The following is a 19,704-nucleotide window of genomic DNA, read 5'->3' on the forward strand; positions in this document are numbered from 1 at the left end:
TGGCAAATCCCGATAAATATTATAAAAAAATGTAAAGGTGTCACAGAAATGACTCGGGATTGCATAAACTGACATTGTAAATATGATAGACGTCCATATGTACATGTCTTAACTTTCAGACAATTTTAATTGTTGATTGGCTGTTTCAATGCAGATACTTAACGCAGATACTTTTTATGTCAGTGTCAAAATGTTTAAGACAAATTAATATTGGAATTCTTTCTCTGTAGATATGATATACTCACGCATCTGTGTGGATGATGTGCCGCTTTTTCTTAGCCTTTTTGACAGGTTCTCCATCTTCATTCACAATGAAATTATCCATGTCTGTTTCAAACGAAAAGAAAGCAAGGAAAATGTAAAACACATGTCGTAGTAAAATTTCTCAATTTTCCTCCTGTAGTGTACCTATTTAAATCTACAACATAATACAAAAAGCATAGATAATAAAGTTCAGAAATTTACCTAACATTGATTAAGAAGGCTATATACTATTGTAAATTGCTGCATATATAATGCACACTTTTTTCAAAAATTGACAAATGAAAAAAGTTACTGTGCACTTTATGCAGATACAAGTCTTTATGGTCAGATACACGATGTTATGAATGTCAATCAAGATTTGTAATCATTGTTTCCGTCAACAACAGGGTCGTAATTGAATACTTGAATACATAAAGTATTTAGTTAGTAAATATTAAATGCATAATCAATAAAATAAAAACCGATTTTTACATTTAATTCCTTGAAATGTTATATCTATTCATAAGTAATTATACATACACTTTTTCTTATGTTAACAGATTATTTTCTATAAATCTGTGTTAAGTTTACCATCACTTTTAGCTGATGAAGCACTTAAACCTTGAAATCAAACATGGAACCTTCCTCTCCCAATTCAAGAATTTGCAAAAGCTGTTTCTTATCAATGAAATTAGTTTATCAGGGAGTTAAACGATGACATATCCAAATCTTTTTATAATTTACATGACATTTTATCACGAGTGATTTTGACACAATAGCAGAATCTTCTGGCAATATAAAACAGAAATTAAGACTATTTTTGAAGCTAACAGTACTGAACATTCAGGATAAATTTCAATTTAACAAATCTAACCATCTTCATCTTCAGATTCCTCAAGATCTTGGTACTCTGTGGTTTCTGGTCGCTCAATGGTTTCATCTATTTGCTCGCCTTCATCACCTTCACCATGTTCAAACAGTTCTTCAGCAATAGCATCACGATCTTTCTCTTCTTCTTTGTCACTTTCTTCATCGTCTGACATCATACGAATACGCTTCAGCTTTTTTGTCTGTGACAAGATAAAAAGAAACCATTAAAATAATCCCATTGTTAGTTTTTAAGACTTTTTGAAAAATTGTTAGAACACATACATTCATACAAGTCAATCCTTATATTATGATCAGATTTGAAAAATAAATTGAAATTAAAATTTTGAAATTTATATAGATTGTAATGTATATCCAACCGTTACATCATGGTTTTTTTAACTACAATATATTTCAGCTAATTTTCACGATAAAACTTTCGAAATAAAAAGAAAGATGTTGTCAGCATCTTCATAAGGCAAAAATTCACAAGACAATGCAAAATCTGTCACAGTTCATAAAAGCACAAGAAAGTTCAAAAGATATTTAATCTAAAGAAATATTTGATGTGATATTCAGATGTTATATTTTACAAAGAGATAATTTGGTATTTCCTAGATTTGCTTAATACATGTCAAATATTGTTTCCCTGTCTGAAATGTTATTGCCAAACTTTATCTATTTCCTTAAATCAATATTCCCTACAATCCTAACAACAATATATACCTTTTTGATACGGATTCCTAAGTTCTCTTGAATGAGATCAAGATCATCATCATCCAGTTGATCATCAATTTCTGAGTCGTCTTCATGTTTTCTTTTGCCACTTTCACTTTCGTCTCCACTTTCCTCCTCCTCTTCAATTTCATCATTGATCAGGTCTTTCATTTCCTCTCGTATTCTTTCCTCGTCTGAAGCAGATGGTTTCAGAAAAATTCATATCAGAAGATCAACTGTATGCACATAAATTCTTAGATGTCAGATTCCTCTGCATCAATTTGCATGGTAAATGACCTATCAGAATAATTATTTATCAGGTTTAAAGTAAATGAGAACTGATGAGAAAAGAGATGATTTATAGTTCATTTTTCTCATAATATAAATGACAAAATAAGTCACATATTTTGGCAAATACAAGCAAAAAAAGAAAAAAAAAGATCTGCACAACCTCTTAATAATTCTAATTTAGTCTTACCATCTTCTTCCTCCTCTTCATCATCGTCATCATCATCTATTGTGATCTGTTTGCTCTTTTTCTTTTTCAAGTTCTTTTCTTTCTTTTTCTTCTTTTTCTTTGGTTGTTCTATATCTGAACCAGAACCCGAACCAGATCTTGACCTTGCTGGTGACCCTGATCCTGACCTCGACCTGGCTGGTGAACCTGACCCAGACCTAGATCCTGACCTTGACCTGGAACCTGACCTTGATCTGGAACGTGACATTGACCTGGAGCCGGATCTTGACCTGGAGCCCGACCTTGACCTAGAGCCGGACCCTGACCTGGAACCAGACCTTGACCTTGACCTGGAGCCTGAACCTGACCGTGAGCCTGATCCTGATCTGGAGCCCGATCTAGATCTTGATCGAGAACCGGATCCTGATCTTGATCCTGACCATGATCTGGATCGTGACCGGGACCTTGACTTCACAGATCCAGGTACCGAACCACCACTCCCACTGGCATTTCCATCCTCCGAACTAACATCCGACACATCTGCTTCATCATTCAAAAAACCAGACATCTTGTATGGAAGATCTGTAAACAATGAACAGAACAGTCATTAATTTAAAGTGTAAATGATGAATACTTTTAGTAGATGATAACAAATCTGCAAAGTTAAAGTTATTTCCAATCAATCTTCTGATAGTTGTTTATTCCATCCATTGTTGCATGAACGTATCTTGAATTCACAGAGTGATGTGCTTTGTGTATTGGTTCAGACTCAACTCGTAGATAACTTCGACGCATACAAAGCCATGCAATAATGATGTGCTCCTGTGATTCAGGCAAAAGTTTTGTGTTGTAAGGAAAGAATGGGTGTTTTGAAGTGTATTCCGATACACTCTACAGATCATTGTGGCTTTGTCAGGTTGGGCAAATGTTTACTTATTTAATTAACAGAAATAATTTGATTTAAACTACTTGCAATATGTTTTGCTTTTGCACACATGCATTTTATCTGAGATAGTATTGTTCTTCATCAGTTTAGTATAGCTATAATAGCAATAAATTAACAAGTGTCCGACCTGATTGTGTAAAGTTTTAGATATAATCAGGTTGGGGAGAACAACTAACTTGCATATAATATGCAAACTTGCCTATTATACACCAATTGAGGTATATCTTTGTAACAAAAAAAAAAAAAAATAGCCAAATTAACTTTATACCCAACTTAAAAAAAAAATTGTCAGAGTCGCATTATTTAGTAATGGAACATTATACAAACGCAAGAATAAAAATATTTGCACATTCGAAATTACCAAAACTTATAGCCCGAGTTTTCTCTGGCCCTGTCACCATGTCTGGTGTAGGGCCAGAGCGCACTACTATATGAAAACGTGGAATTATCCGACACCGTTTGGTGTCGCTAAGAATTTGATGCAAAAACAATAAAATCGGGTGTGACATAACACCTACCTTACATATATGGATAAATGAGATATTTATGTACCCCAAAACACCCATTTAGTCTCATCTAGGTGTTTTATTCCGTCCGTATAGACCCTCACTTTACACTAGTCAAAATTTCATACTTGACTCGACGCCATATTGCTAACTATGTAGGTCGCGGTCCGCCTAATTACCCTAATCTGTGCGCGATGGAGCGAAAAGAAAAAAAAATACAACATTTATTTTTATATATTTTACCGCTTATAATTTATAAATAATGATTTTTTTGATGGAATATAACATCTTTTGGGAAATAATCAACTTAGTTTTCATAATTTAAACTTTGTAAGAAGAAAAACACAATAAATGATATGTGGTCTTTTCGGTCCATTGCGTTCCGATTTGGGTGGTTAGTCGTACTGTCACTTACAAAATGGCGGGTCAACAGTATGAAATTTTGACTAGCGTAAAGCGAGGGCCTGTACGGACGAAATAAAACACCTTAGATGAGACTAAATGGGTGTTTTGGGGTACATAAATATCTCATTTATCCATATATGTAAGGTAGGTGTTATGTCACACCCGATTTTATTGTTTTTGCATCAAATTCTTAGCGACACCAAACGGTGTCGGATAATTCCACGTTTTCATATAGTAGTGCGCTCTGGCCCTACACCAGACATGGTGACAGGGCCAGAGAAAACTCGGGCTACAAAACATAATGCAATACTTCTGGTAGATTAACATCAAGTTTGTAAGATACTGCTTTCAGTAAACATATTTTTCCCAAATACCATTTATTTAATATGATAATGATGTATCGGCATTAAAATCTTTCCTTTTAATCTAGATTAACACCCAGATTGTCAGGAAACGACCGATTACACTCAACTAAGAGAATGAAATCCTCTTAAAATTCTAATAACTAAAACAAATCAAGAAAACCCAGCAAGTATACCAGTTAATCCATGTTCTATGCAAATAGTTAGATGCTAAAAACAGTTTCATTAAATACTCCTGGAATTAACATGATCAGAGGTTTTACGCAGTTTCGAAATTTCAAAACATTACGGTTCTTTGAACTGAAGTCACATGTGGTCGAAACCGACATGAAAACAAGCCTGTTTATTTACCGATTAGCACGGGTTCTGTGGTTAAATGACGAGGCTTTCGACAGATAAACGGTCACATTGCTTCATCAGTCCTGGTTTTTATTCAAACACTCTCATATATTTTTGCTTTTAGTTGAATCGCGCGGTTGTAAATATTACCTCTCTGTCCATAAACAAGATGGCTGAAGCCTGGTAGGTGCTTTTTCTATCGAGGTTTTTGATTGGCTGAGTGATGTTTTTCCGGGAAGGGAGAACACTCCTGTTCTACATAACCGATGAAAACAAAATGCAACGATTTCGCGTAAAGCAGAATTTGCTCCTTGTTAATTCAGGAACAAGAATTTTACTCAGAAATGTCACAGCCTTTACGTCACAGGAAGCACACACAAAAACAATTGATAAACACAAGAAGGTGGAATCAGAGTTATACGTTGCTCCCTTCGCCAAGGCCCAAATCGGAACTTTTTTTCAGGAGAGGCCATCACTTGGAAATCATTATAAAGAGGATCAAACTCTTCAGTCATATTTGAAGCGTCATATTCCCCCGGATGTAAGGAATTCCTAAAATAAACCCCATCGATTTATAGTGAATACCTGTATTTAATGAACTCTTGTCTAAAGTGAATGTCTGTCTATAATTATTGAATGCCTGTCTATAACGAGTCCCTGTCTACAGTGAATCCATGTCTATAATGAGCCCTTGTCTATAATGAACGCCCGTCTATAATAAGTCCTATAATATAAGACTTTGAAGGTTCATATTGTTATTTATTACATTTATTACCGGGTATTTATATTTTTGTAACCTTGAATTAAGTCTTATCGATAGTTGCAAAAAATGCGGAGCATATCTCAAAATTACTCATCGGTATCATACAGTGGTTTATTCTGTTTAACAAACGTTTAAAAAAAACAAATCTTGAGCATATCTAGGAGCATTTACCCACCATTTGATGAAGTTTTGCAGTTTAATCCATTAGAATGAATTAATTGGTAAACAAACTGTGCAAGTGTGCTGCCATATTGTTTCGAAAAAGTGTCGCTTGCATACATTTTTGGATTACATATACGAAACAAATCTGTTTCCATTGATGTATTTTTCACAGTTTTTTGCCATTGTGTTTCGTATAAAAAAGAAAATAATGAGACCTTGTCTATAATGAATGCATGTCTATGATAAAGTCTTGTCAATAGTAAATGCTATTGTGAATGTCTGTCTATAATGATCGAGTTCTTTTTTTCTTATTAATGGATGTCTGCATATAATGAACACTTGTTTATATATAGATAGTGGCTGACAGTAATGATTATCTGTCTATTGTGAATACCTGACTTGAATGAATCAATATGTTTATAGTGGTTTTTGGGTCAAGGTCACTTTTGATATTTTTAGCAGTGGGGTAGGGGTTGGTAGGGACATACTTTAATTAAAATAATCTGTACAATTGAAATTCCTTATATACCGTAGCTTAAGACATGAAGAGGTTGTGAAACATCTTCGCTAACTTGTTTCCGGCAACTGAGGCTTGCAGACGATTTTAAAGTTCATTTTCTGCAAGGTTTTGGCTATATATGTTTGTACAGTTATTCAAATACTTTTCTCTTTATTAATAGATAAGGGATGGAGCATCAACACAAAGGATTCTGTAAACTTGTAGGTTTTAATATGTTTACATGTTTCGGATGGCTAGGCCAACCGTCATCAGAACGTTCTGATGACGGTTGGCCTAGCCATCCGAAACATGTAAACATATTAAAACCTACAAGTTTACGGAATCCTTTGTGTTGATGCTCCATCCCTTATCTATTTGTGATTACCTTTCGTCTATGGAGCTCTGCTAGAATACTTTGGATAATCCACCTAGGATTCCATCACCGAAACATCCACCTACCTTTACTGATAGGACGTTGGACTCCTCCGCCTCCTGTGTTGGTTTTACCACACTACCTTTTTATTTTCTCTTTATTGTAAAACTATCAGTTATTAGTGTGAAATTTGAAAAAAATCCTTTCTTAGTAATTAGTCAATGTTGTCAAATCCAAATCTGAAGTAGATATTTTCAGTTGTGACCTATAAAACAGTTCATAATTTGTTTCTGTAGATTTTCACGTCTAAAGTTGAACCCGACTTACACAACTTTGGACAGAGAGTGACATCTGAAATTGTTGACCTTGGACAACAGTGTGATGTTGAGCTGCCATATGTTGAACATTTTGACCCTTGGGGTCAACGGATTGACCGACTAGTTACCTGTCCAGCATGGAAAAAGATGCACGATATCTCTGCAGAAGAGGGGATCATTTCTATTGCATATAACAGGGAAATTGGAGAGTACAGGTACATATGTATATCTAGTATATAACCACCTTCCATAAATGGAATTACGACAGATAATCTACTCCAGTAAATTTCATTTATTACTATTTCTAAGCTCTATTTCATTAAGATTTAAGTGTTATTCTAATACAAACCATCTTTGAAATTTATTACATATTGTAAACTTCATTGCTAAAAAAAAATATGAAGATTTCTTTGCCGCCAAAATTACCATAAGATTGGCGATATTTTGTTATTCACTTATGACATCACCAGGTTTTAGGACATCTGACTGGAAGGGTCAGGATGACCTATACTAATCGCACTTTCTCCATTATCGTGGGCCATGCGCCATCCACTGTGCATAAAATTTTCACATTTCAAACTTCTTTTTAAGTTCTACCAGTGGGATTCAGCTCTGACTTACCTGATATGATCCTGAGATGGTTCTGACCAAGTGTTGTTATTTTTCGGGTTGGTTCGAAATACAAGATAGCTGCCATGGCAGCCATCTAGAAGAACACACTTTAAACTTCTTCTTCAGTTCCACTGGGGCCATTGAGCTGAAAATCAACAGGAATGTGAAGGAAGTGGAGCCAACAAAGTGTTGTTAATTTTCGTCCTTTTAAAAACTTTCACATGGCAGACATGGCAGCCATTTTGTAACATGATTGTACAATCATGGTTTTCCTGAACTACCTCTATTTCAAATTTCTTCTCAATTTCCATTAAAAGTCAAGGAATTTTCTGAATTTTTTGAACATTGATGAAACTGGGTTCTGGGAACACTGATATGTAATACAAGTTTGGAAAATATAAAAAAAGAATTATGTTTTTTTTGGTGTGGATTTATTGACAGTCGTCTCCACCAGATGGCGAAAGTGTACCTGTTTGCGTCATTTTCGGGTTTATACTCGTGCCCCATTGCTATGACAGATGGGGCTGCTAAAATAGTAGAGGTAAGATATGCTGGAATACTGCTGCAAACTGATTTGTCTGATTAACTGATAACTTATAACAGCATAGGGTTCTCTACTGTCTGTTGCTTTGTGAGGCCAAAAATATAAATGTTTGTTTTATATGTTTAGGAGACTGATATATTTTACCAGGATACTGTATTGTCTTTTGCTTTGTGAGGCCAAAATATATAAATGGTTTAGTAATAAACCCTTCCATACCTGGTAATAAGCCCTCCCATATATGGGAATAAGCCCTCCCTTATCTGGGAATAAGCCCAGCCACGTTTAGTAATAAGTCAATAAAAATATCTAGAAATAAGTCCACTCATGCCTGATAATCAGGCCACCAATGTCTGGGAATAAACCCTTCCATACCTGGTAATAAGCCCTCCCATATATTGGAATAAGCCCTCCCTTATCTGGGAATAAGCCCACCCACGTTTAGTAATAAGTCAATAAAAATATTTAGAAATAAGTCCACTCATGCCTGATAATCAGGCCACCAATGTCTGGGAATAAACTCACCTATGTCTTGCAATAAGCCCACGAATGTCTGGTAATAAGCCCATCAATGTCTGGGAAAAGCCCACCCATGTCTTGCAATAAGCCCACCCATGTCTGGTAATAACCCCATCCTTCTCGTGGAAGATGCCCACCCATGTCTGGTAATAATGCTACTCATGCCTGGAAATAAACCCACTGATTTCTGGTAAATAGCCCACCCATGTCTATTGCAGTAAAAATGCCATTTCATTGTCCTGTAATAATCCAGTCCATATTTGGAATAAAATTGACGTGTCGGCACCGGGGCTTATTTCAGAATTAATACGGTACTAGACTTCATTAAGAAAGCCTTGCTTTTCTATGATCGGGTCTGGGATTTTCTGATGAAAATGATTTATAATACCAAGCAACAGATGGTAAAGACCATTCGTAGATATTTGTATATTGATTTTTGTTTGCAGGTTTGTTTTCACACAAATCTAATTTTTTTTGTCATGAATACTACTTTTCCAATTAACCTAATTATGACTTGCAAAAACACTAACTAGCAATTTTTAAATCATAGCTTTGGTGTATAACCTCAGGCTACTGTGCTTATAACATACTGATGCCTCTGGTTGAGACGACTGTCAGTTGACAACAAGGTTTGATATTTAATTTCAGGTTTTTCTTCATTTATATAAAATTGATATGTAATTTAAGATATGAACCCTGACCACAGATTAGAAATGTAATCATGTTTGATGTTACTTGCACTTTAAAAATGATGATTTTTTTTTTAAATTCAAGAGTGTATAAAACATATACCTTGCTATAAAATCACAAAAGATTTCTGTTCTTGTAACAGTGTAAAATATAATTAATAAACTTTATTTTAGAATTGATTAAATAACTGTTGACTTTTTAAAATTTACACAATAGTTCCTGACATGAACTCTGAATGAAAGGGGAGGTAATTATGATAGAAACCATAAGGTAGCATATGTCCTTAAGGAAGGGATATAACTGATACAATATATCACCAGTTATAGTGTCAATCCAGAGATGTCCATCTTGGGTTCAGTTCTTGTGCCGGCCAATATCACCAGTTATAGTGTCAATCCAGAGATGTCCATCTTGGGTTCAGTTCTTGTGCCGGCCATTTCACTTTTTGCATCACAAAAGAAATTGCACAAAGGTATCGGGATAATCTGTGCATATTAAAAATTTTCATTGACAGTCGTCTCCACCAGATGGCGAAGGTGTACCTAATGGCCTCAGCGTCTGGTCTGTATTGGTGTCCTCTTGCCATGACTGATGGCGCCACCTATATTGTTGAGGTATCGAAAACTAAGGAAATGTAACTGGCATAATTTCTTCTAATTGTCAAAAGGTACACGATTGGATTGTGAGCTTTTCAAATCCTGTTTTGCTGAAAGGTACGAGAAACAGTTCATTTTGTGAAATATATGAAGATGGTACCATAAGGGACCCAATTTATTTGTCAGATTATGCAAACTGTCTGACACACATTTATGGTAGTTTTCAACTTTTCACTAATTTTAGAAGTTGATTATTAGGTTGGATTATACAGTATGTCAGAACACCCAGGGATCAGATAAGAGAGAATGCCAAAATACTGAGGACTGGCTTAGAGTATAATATAATTACCGGCGTTACGGTACGTGCGTCCGATCAATAGATAGGTAAAAATGATATGCTGATTTATACAATACAAATATATTGTGACTTTTAATCATTAAATGCGTTCGTTATGAGCATAATTATTATTATTATTTCTTTATTTCCTCCAAGATGTGAAGAGTATACAGAAATGATTTACAAATTAGAACAAAATTCATTCACACTGGACAGATTAGACAGGTGATAGAATACCCAGATTAGACAGAATGTCTGAACATTAAAGGTTATATTTAACAAGTTTCATATTCATTTTGAGGTCTTTGATAACATAGATTATCTCATGAATAATTATTATTACTGATCAACAGGTGAATATTCAATTTGTTCTGCTTCAGAATTTGGCCACAGAGTATCCATGGTTGAAGGAAAGAGCATTTGGACATTTGACCAGTCGCCAGCCGGGTCAGTTCTGGACGTCTGGACAATGGATGACAGAGAGGAAAGGTGGATCAGATGTAGGTAGGTGGTCTTACGTACCTCGGAATAACAGTAACTAATTATCAAATTAATTAACTTACAAATTAGTGAATAACTGACAAATACGTAAATGCACAAATTAGCAAGGCAAATAATTTAATTGACCTTTTTTTCCTCCGGTGGATTTTTTATAGACCAATGAAAAGTCTTAATTAATTATTTAATTAATTAAAAGTTTATAATGAGTTGTTGGTCGGAATGGAACACTTATTCAAACATAACAACCATTTGTATAACCTTTTTCGTTCAACAATAAGCCTATTGTCTGGTAATTTGTCCACTCGGAAATATGTACCTGATTCTAGCTCATTTACCTGAAGGTAGGAAATGACTAAATCTTGGGATCATGTCACTTCTTTCTGAACAATTTTGTTCTTCCTAGTGTCTCTCTTGACAATGCCTCACTTTTGGCCTTCAGTTGAGTGTTTGGCCCCGTAAAGTTGGCATCAGTTCTGTCCTATCACATGGAGACAGACTCTAACAGACCACAGCCTTCCAAGCACATAAACTCTCGCCAACGTCTCGTACAAAGGGAGGCTGTCCTTAAATTAACTTAGATCTTGATAGGACAATACAAATAAAAACAAACCTTTGGCCTATAATAAACCCAGCCATCAACTTTCAATTAGTGAGTTATGAAATCCTATTTTCATTCATCACAGTTAGGTCTTTGATAAAGTATCAATTGTGTTTTAAACAGCTAATGGTACAGAAACTGTTGCTATACCTCAAGAGGATGGGAGCTTCCGTCTCCATGGTTACAAATGGTTCTCCTCTGCAACTGATGCTGACATCACATTCACATTAGCCAGAGTTGTAGGAAAGGATGGGCAAACTACAAAGGTAGCATCTGATTGGTCAAAATTCTGATGAAAAACAAAATATTGAAAAAAGTATTTTATACAACTGTTCATTGTTCATCTATGTAATTGGCCCTCAGCTATTCATATAGTTTACAGAAACTATAGTCAGATTCTTATTTGTACAAGCCATTAACGGGTGCAGTGTAGTACCCTTGGATTTTAAAGTACTTTAATGTTTCATCAAACAACAGTTGTGAAACAAATTTATCAACTTATATTAATCACTCTTTGTACATTGATCCTTTGTAATAAAAATGGATGATAATTTCACAGGGGACGCGTGGATTGTCGTTATTCTACGTAGAGGTTCACAATGCTGACGGAAGTCTGAACAACATACAGATCCAGAAACTGAAGAACAAGTTGGGGACTAAGCAAGTTCCCACGGCTGAGCTACTCCTGGATGGAACTATTGCTCATAAGGTTTGTATTCATAACAATGTAGATTTTACCTTGCAAAATACATGTGATCGAAAAACGGATTTAAATGAGTTGCTACAACTTGTTTCGAGATCCTATTCTTTTGCACTGTACCATGTGTTGTTATAAACTTATAATGTTGAATCCTGAATGAAATAAAGTTAATATTAAATACATGTGATACATTAATATGTAATGTCTCAAAGTTTTACTGGATAAGATAAGATTTCAATATAAAAATAAGCATGATTGTTTCAAATGTACACTACAACAGTCAAAATGCTGAAAATTTACAGAATTCTTTCTTCGTTCCTAGGTAATCTGATGTGTTAGTTTATGAATTTTTTGGCCAACATTTTATACTTTAGTAAATGGGCTGATAAAAATAAGAAAGATTTGAGTGAAATTGGGTGATACAATTTTTTTTAAACGTTCATATTAAGGGTTGTTTCAAAATATGTACTTTTAAAAAAAAATTTTTAAAGAATAGTTTTGAATTTATTTGAAAAATATATTGAAACAATTTGGAAAAACCAAAAAGGTATGTTTTTCAGGGGTTTAACATCCTCACAACAGTCTGACTTAGTGATGAGGTAATTGTTATGAAAACCATAAGAATCACTTCAGCATTTTAATATTAACAGGTGTCAGATGAAGGTCGTGGAGTGGCGTCTATTTCCAATATGTTGACGTTGTCAAGGATACACAATGCCTTTGCATCAGCTTCAGCAATGAGACGGTAGGTCACATATGGTCAGTAAAGGTCAGGAGGTCAAAGTTAAAAAGTCTGTTAAGATCACAAACCGAGTCAAGGTCACAAGATAATTGTTGTGTATTTGAACATGTAATGTAGCGGAACTGTACTGGGATGAATGCCTACGACCAGGTAGCTCAATTGGTAGAGCATCCGGCTAGTATTCTGTGGTCCTGAGTTCGAACCCCGGTCAGTCCGTGCATTTTCCCTCTCCTATTACAGTAATATAAAAATCTTTCCAAATAATTCTGCCCAGTAAATTTCCAGTTATCTTTTATTTCATTATAAAAACTTCTCTTCAATCATCCAACTATCAAAAATGCTTAACAATCATAGATTAACCTGTGTATATTACAGAGTCGTCAATACTGCAAGGGACTACAGCACGCGACGGTCAGCCTTTGGAAGTGTCCTGAAGAATTACTCCTTACATGTACAGACCTTGGCAAGACTGGAGGTACTATACATAGATTTACACTGACAGCCTCGTTACACTGCCACCTTTTTGATATAGTAGAATTTGGCATTATAAAGAGGTTTTGTGTATTCGTTGTTGGTTTCCTTTTGCAACAACTTTGTCTTTGTTTGACGATTTTGTCCTTCTAGGACTTATCAATAATCCTAAGGACCTTTAATGATCATAAGTGGTACTTTAAATCACTTATATTTCGTGAGTACTTAATTTCGTCAACTCACCTCATTCGACTTATTCGCAAATACATAATTTCGCGAATTCTTATCTCAAAATGACTTAAATTCGTGAATGACGTTAACAGATCGGCGATATTTCCATGTGGAGAGTGAAGTGAGTTGTTTTCAATGTAAACAAAGCTATGACTCTCCTCGCGAATTGACACGAAAATAAATCCCACGCGAAATATAAGTGATTTACAGTAACCAAAAAACTTGAAAAAGTTGAAAGAGATTTTAAAACGTGTCTGTATTCAAATGAGTTAAAACATGGCATACAGGTTATGGCAAACCTAGGGGCTATAAAATCCACCAGCAGTGACTACCACCTGCATTCTCAAAGGGATTGTACAAAAGCCACACAAAATATACTTCAAGATTTCTGTATTTTTCTAGAAAAGTAAATTGAGTTAAGGTTTCTAATAAGTAATTGAGTCATTTTTGAAACTTTGAGAAATACAGATGATAATCATGGGTTTGTATAAACTTGTATTTAGTTAAAAAAAAAAAAACAATCTTAAATTTGTCTTTAACCTGAGTATGAATTTTATAGGTTGAAGTTAGAGGTGCCACTCTGCTAACTCTTGAAGCAGCCAGATTGTTAGGGAGGGAGGATGTTGGAACAGCCACTGAGCATGAGCAGATGTTACTTAGGCTGTTGACTCCTTTGGCCAAACTGTACACTGCAAAGCAGGTAGGTATTGATTGTTTTAATACATTATGTAGTAATATATTATCTTACCAGGTTTCTCGGAATTAACATTCAATCACCCTACCTTATTAGGGCAATGATGGTCTTAATTAAAGATTGATAAAAAATATCAATTTGAAAATGCATATGTTATGCTGTGGTCTGCCGATACAGTTTTGTCATTTGACCAAAGATTTTGTTCCAGTCGTAACTGTTTGTGCCTGTAATATTAAATTAAGTCTTTGTGAAGACAATTGTTATACATAGGAATGATATTTTATGACAAAAAGTGCAAAAATAAAAAAGATAAAAAACACACATGTTTTTCAGTATACATCAAGATCTAGGCAAAGTTGTTCAAAGTGTTATTAGGCTTATCACAGTTTAACACCAATTTTAAAGTCATGATAAAATCATTTCTGGAAAAAATAACTTGACAAAATTGTATATAACTATAACACAGTGTCTTCCTATTTGCCTCATTTTAAACAATACACACAAAATAAAACAAAATATGAAGTAAAGCAGAAGGGAGAGATTTACATAAGCTGTAAGCTTGCTGTCAAATCCCTATTCATTTGGAATTATATGTATATGTTTATTGATGTTTACACTGAATAAAAATATTGTTTAAACTAGAAGTGAGATTTTTACTTATCTAGTCATTAAGCTAACCACCTTTTGAACATCTGGGCCCAGATATTTTGTTGATGTTTGAACTGTTTTTGTGTTTATCAGGCGATGTCCGTTGTTTCTGAAGGATTGGAAAGTTTTGGTGGACAGGGTTACATAGAGGATACTGGATTACCTGGCTTGCTTAGGGATGCTCAGGTGAGATAACGAGTGTAAAGGTAAATTAATTAATAAAGCTCAGGTTTGTTTGTATATTTGCCTGTTTGGTGGTTTTCTCACCCCCTAAACAACCAGAGTCATTTTGAGGTGAGATGCTTTTGTAGTAGGTGATGGCTACATTACTGAGCATGCATGCTATCCATAGCAGTCAGGATGGAATGTCCTGAAAGAGAACACGTTAACTATAGCATGGAAAGATATATGATCACAGCTTTTTGGCAAGCACAAACGTCTCTGTGTATGGTTCAAAACAAGCAACTTGATTTTGTCCCGAAGTTGCATTTACAATGTGATTCTCTACTGAGCCATCAAGGAACCTTCAAGAGTAGGAATTACAAAAAAAAACAAATTTACCTAATGCAGAAAAAACAACACTTACTATGATAATAATTTTGTTTATGAATAAACAAATTGAACCAGAATTGCTAATTTGAAGTAAGGAATAATCTGATTTTGGTACATTAAAAAAAAGCAATTTCGTTCCGAATAGACAAGGTGGTTATCTCCCTTTATAATTATCTCTCCTAATTTCCCTTTTTTGACACGGAACATCAATGCAGTATATGTACATGTTTTTACTGTTCTCAGTATTTTCAGTAAAAGATTTAATTGTAGCAAATATATAATAATGTTCATGCTTCAATGATTTCTAAGTGTGAAACTCTTTGGAATTTGAGATTCTTGTCATGTTAAGATCACATGCATCCTTAACAGTATTTTCTATTCATTAATTTCCAGGTGCTGCCTATATGGGAAGGTACAACCAATGTCTTGTCACTGGACGTACAAAGGGCCCTGATGAAAACCAAGGGCAGAGCACTCCAGGTCTGGCACGACGATATCATCTGTAGAGTCGAATCTGCTGGCCAACACACAGAGCTCTCACAAGCAGCAGAAACAGTCGCCAAGAGTGCATCTTTCATCATTGATTTCGCACAGAGACACTCAGATGTCTTAGACAAAGCAGCTCGAGACTTCGCCTACAGTCTGTCCCGGACATTTATAGGTGAATAACCTTTGAATTTCTATGTAGAATGTTTTGGACAGAGTGTAAGGGCACTTGCCCTTTTGATATAGAGATGTTTATCAGCATTCAATGACTAAAGTCATGGAACTAGAAAGGAGAGGTCAGACATTTATGTGGGCTTATTACCAGCATATGCCTAAGCTTATTGCTGGATAAATTTGGAATGTTTATATACTGCTGGAAATATACATCTGCTTGAAAATCCTTGAAGAATTGAAATGTTTTAACCTAATGTTATATATGTACAGTTGGGTGTGCGTTTTTTTTTATTTGATTTGAATTTTACATATGCTTGAATATCAAGAACAGTCAACAATTCTAACCATGTAACCGGGAAAACCTTTTTGAAAAACCATTATCTAGTAAACAGTAATATCATACAGTAAATATAATTTTCATTCCTATGTTAATTCCAAGGCAGGTTAGACATTTTTCAGTAAAATTTGTAAAATGTATTGATTTTCTAGGTTTTGAACAACTAGCTGATCAGTTCATCTAAATGCCTTTCTAATTATAACTGATAGCCAGTTATGTAATTGTTTTCCATCACTAATTTCTCCTCAACAGGTGCCCTGCTGGTCCAGCATGCTGTAGAGTCTGGGCTCTGACCCAACAGATATCTACGCAGCCCAGAGGTAAATATGGCAACTTTAAACACAAAAATTATTCTGTAACATATGTATATATTTATCTTCATTTCAAGGAGAGTTCTGTACAAAAAAATATGTATTCATCCTCAAATAAACTCCATCCCCTAATGTAAAAAAATAGTATCTTTATGCTGATCTTAAGAAAATGAAGTGGGCTTATTTGTGGGCAGGGGCTTTTTGGATAAATACGGTAGTTTTCTTACACTTCTTTTTGGAAATATTGGCAATACTGCTGTGTTTCATATTTATGTCACAATTAAAATATTCTGTTGTTGATTTCCTCCTGTAGTTAAGTTGGAGTTACTATTTCCAGAGTAATGACCCCTTTTTCTACCAGAGCCCCACTCGATTTGCACTCTTCTCGGAAGAGAAGCCTTCTCAGAAGATTGCTTTTCGTTACGTGTAAATCGAGTAAACTGGAAGAAAATAACCCAAAACAAACAAGTTTTCTTAAACACTATGACACAAACATGTGCATGTATGTGTCATAAATCCTTCTCTAGTGAAACTCACCACTCGCACACTTAAACATGATCACCGCCATCTTGGAAGATAAATCTTCCAGCTTCGAGAAGATCTTCCAGAAGCAGAAGAGCTACAAATTGAGTGACCAGAAGTTATATCCTAGAAGAAGAAGAGTGCAAATCGAGTTGGGCTCAGGTGTCACTTTTGTTAGAATATGTATCCCATAGCATGACATCAATTCATTTTCCTTTAGTGCATAATTAGAAAGTTTTGTTGTATCTTATTACATTATTTGTAATAAGTTAATGAAATAAAAATATCAATATAATAATATTGAATTTTTTTGCTTTAGATGGTGTGAGAAAGATTTGACTCCTGTAATTACGAACCAGAGCAGACGACACTTTTCCTCTAATAGTGCTGACCTCGACTTTCAACTCCTCTTCAAAAATTACCATGACCAAGGTCGACTGTAAACCATGGTCACATGAGAGAAAGAGAGAGATATATATACAAGGATGTAGATGATGTCACATGAGACAAAGACATATATATATGTAGATGATGGAGGTTGTTATATATACGTAAGGAAGTTATTCATTGGAATTACGATAGAAAGTCAGACATTGCTAAATAAAGAGCAAAACATATTTATGATTTCAAAAATCCTCGAAATATTTTGCTTAAGGTATATAACATTTGCTGTGCATTTCTTGAAATTTCAGTGAAATCATGAAAACTTCGAAAAAATGTGAAGTAAGAAATTTACTATTGTATAAATTTGATTGACTAATATTATCAAGCGCATCGGCATTTTTGAAATCCCGAAGGTCTGCTCTAGATATGAATCTTCTCTGCATACTGTAAACAGGGATATTTTTGCGCCAGGTGGGGAGTAATTTCGTTATGTTAAGTAAGTATACCTATACGCGTGTGGTTATTTTCCCCGATCGATCCACCTTCGTTTGTAGTTCGAGATTACGCAAATTGATTTAAAAATCATACGTGTGGTTTTTTTTTTTGCGTTAAAAAAGGAAGAATTAAGGTAAATTCCCTCCTCGCCTAAATTTCCACGTATTCAGTACTTGAATATGTAATGACACATTTAAAGGCTTTTATTGGTTTTGGATAGAAATGAAATGGATAAATAGGTTGTTTCCTGTTCTTTGAAGATTACAAATTAAGGAGCTCTACCCACAGTGAAGTCCATGATTTTGACCATGATGATACTATGCCACCCCTTTTATCTATATTAAAGATATCCCAAGTGTACATGCTTATGCAAAAGTTTCCAGACTTGTCGAAAATTGTAATCTTTCAACTTTTGTCATCATACTCCAAGAGTGTTGAGAACGTCCAGATCATCTTGTCACTGATGGTCAGTGGACTTTCTCTCCATCCATTGCTCAGTGAACTTCTGTGATCTTTAGCTCACCTGTCTGAAGAAAATGTGTCCATATTTATCCTAGTATATATGTGAGGATTTCTCTCCATCCATTGTTTAGGGAATTTCTATGATTTTTTTTTGTTCCTGGTACCCTGTGGTTTTCAACAATAGCCCATATATGGTAATTAACCCTCCCAGACTTATCCTAGTATATTTACTGTTTTGTCTGTATAATCGGGAATGAGGAATGGAAGACAAGATGGTAACCATTCCCAGATTGTTTTTCCTGGGACAATAATTCATATCAAATTAATGTTTACAATGTCCGTTATGCCGCTATCACCATATATCACCAATAGCTTATTAATTAAAATGGATCAACCTCACCTCCCCCAAGACATTCACTTGTGGAATAACCCAAAGTAACGTCTCTCCCCCTACAATTTTTTAGGTCACCTGAGACGAAGTCTCAAGTGACCTATTCTAATCGCCTTTTGTCCGTCGTGCGTCCGTAAACTTTTTACATTTTCGACTTCTTCTCCAAAACCACTTAACAAAATTCAATGAAATTTGGCAGAAAACCACTTAACAAAATTCAATGAAATTTGGCAGAAAGTTTCTATGGCTGAAGGTCAACCAAAATTGTGAATTATATGGTCCCCAGCCCCCAGGGGCCCGAGGGGTGGGGCCAAAAAGGGTCAAATTGACTAAAACTTCAAAAATCTTCTTATCTACTCTCAGATATGGTAGAATCAAATACTCTTCATAGATGGAAGGGTCTTAAGGTGCTTTACCAAAATTGTGAATTTCATGACCCTGGGGTCTCACGTTTGCCCCTGGGGAGGGGGTAAACTCTACTATAGTTTATATAGGGAAATCAGATTTTTGACTATTATTTGTTGGATTTGTATTGGAATTCATTCTAACTTGGTTCAAATTATCATCATGGGATTACAGTTTGATGTTATGTACATGTTGGCCCTAGTTGACCCTCAGGGGCTGGTGGGCGGGGCCAAAAAGGGTCAAATTGACTGAAATTTCAAAAATCTTCTTATCTATTATATGTTAGAATCAAATACTCTTCATAGACTGACCCCATTAGGACTGATGGGTGGGGCCAAAAAGGGTCAAT

General features: G+C 35.0%; 2 protein-coding genes across 5 annotated transcripts in view; one reads left to right on the forward strand and one right to left on the reverse strand.

Moving 5' to 3' along the window:
- The window catches only part of LOC117332449 (transcription elongation factor SPT6-like), a 45,994-nt gene extending 40,940 nt beyond the window's left edge, over positions 1-5,054 (reverse strand). For 3 of the 4 annotated variants that reach the window (XR_004533735.1, XR_004533734.1, XM_033891358.1), the window contains exons 1-5: positions 4,855-5,041; positions 2,306-2,866; positions 1,837-2,021; positions 1,118-1,313; positions 246-327 (exon numbers count right to left, since the gene is read on the reverse strand). Coding sequence is in view for 2 of the 4 variants with exons in the window: in XM_033891358.1 (XP_033747249.1) it covers positions 246-327; positions 1,118-1,313; positions 1,837-2,021; positions 2,306-2,852 (1,010 nt within the window). In the remaining 2 variants the exon portion in view is untranslated. Of the gene's footprint in view, positions 1-245; positions 328-1,117; positions 1,314-1,836; positions 2,022-2,305; positions 2,867-4,854 lie in introns of all 4 variants that reach the window. The other variant, XM_033891359.1, reaches the window with a different exon arrangement.
- A 29-nt stretch (positions 5,055-5,083) lies between these two features.
- On the forward strand, positions 5,084-19,116 carry LOC117332450 (acyl-CoA dehydrogenase family member 11-like). Its single transcript, XM_033891360.1, is given in 14 exon segments — positions 5,084-5,383; positions 6,936-7,171; positions 8,010-8,109; positions 10,632-10,755; positions 11,474-11,616; positions 11,910-12,059; positions 12,701-12,795; positions 13,168-13,267; positions 14,054-14,194; positions 14,930-15,022; positions 15,782-16,049; positions 16,638-16,675; positions 16,677-16,705; positions 17,538-19,116. Coding segments are annotated over 14 exon segments (1,905 nt in total). The 5' UTR covers positions 5,084-5,119; the 3' UTR covers positions 17,662-19,116.
- Positions 19,117-19,704: the final 588 nt, after the last annotated feature.

This window comes from Pecten maximus, chromosome 8 (genome assembly GCF_902652985.1).
Source record: "Pecten maximus chromosome 8, xPecMax1.1, whole genome shotgun sequence".
NCBI lineage: Eukaryota > Metazoa > Mollusca > Bivalvia > Pectinida > Pectinidae > Pecten > Pecten maximus.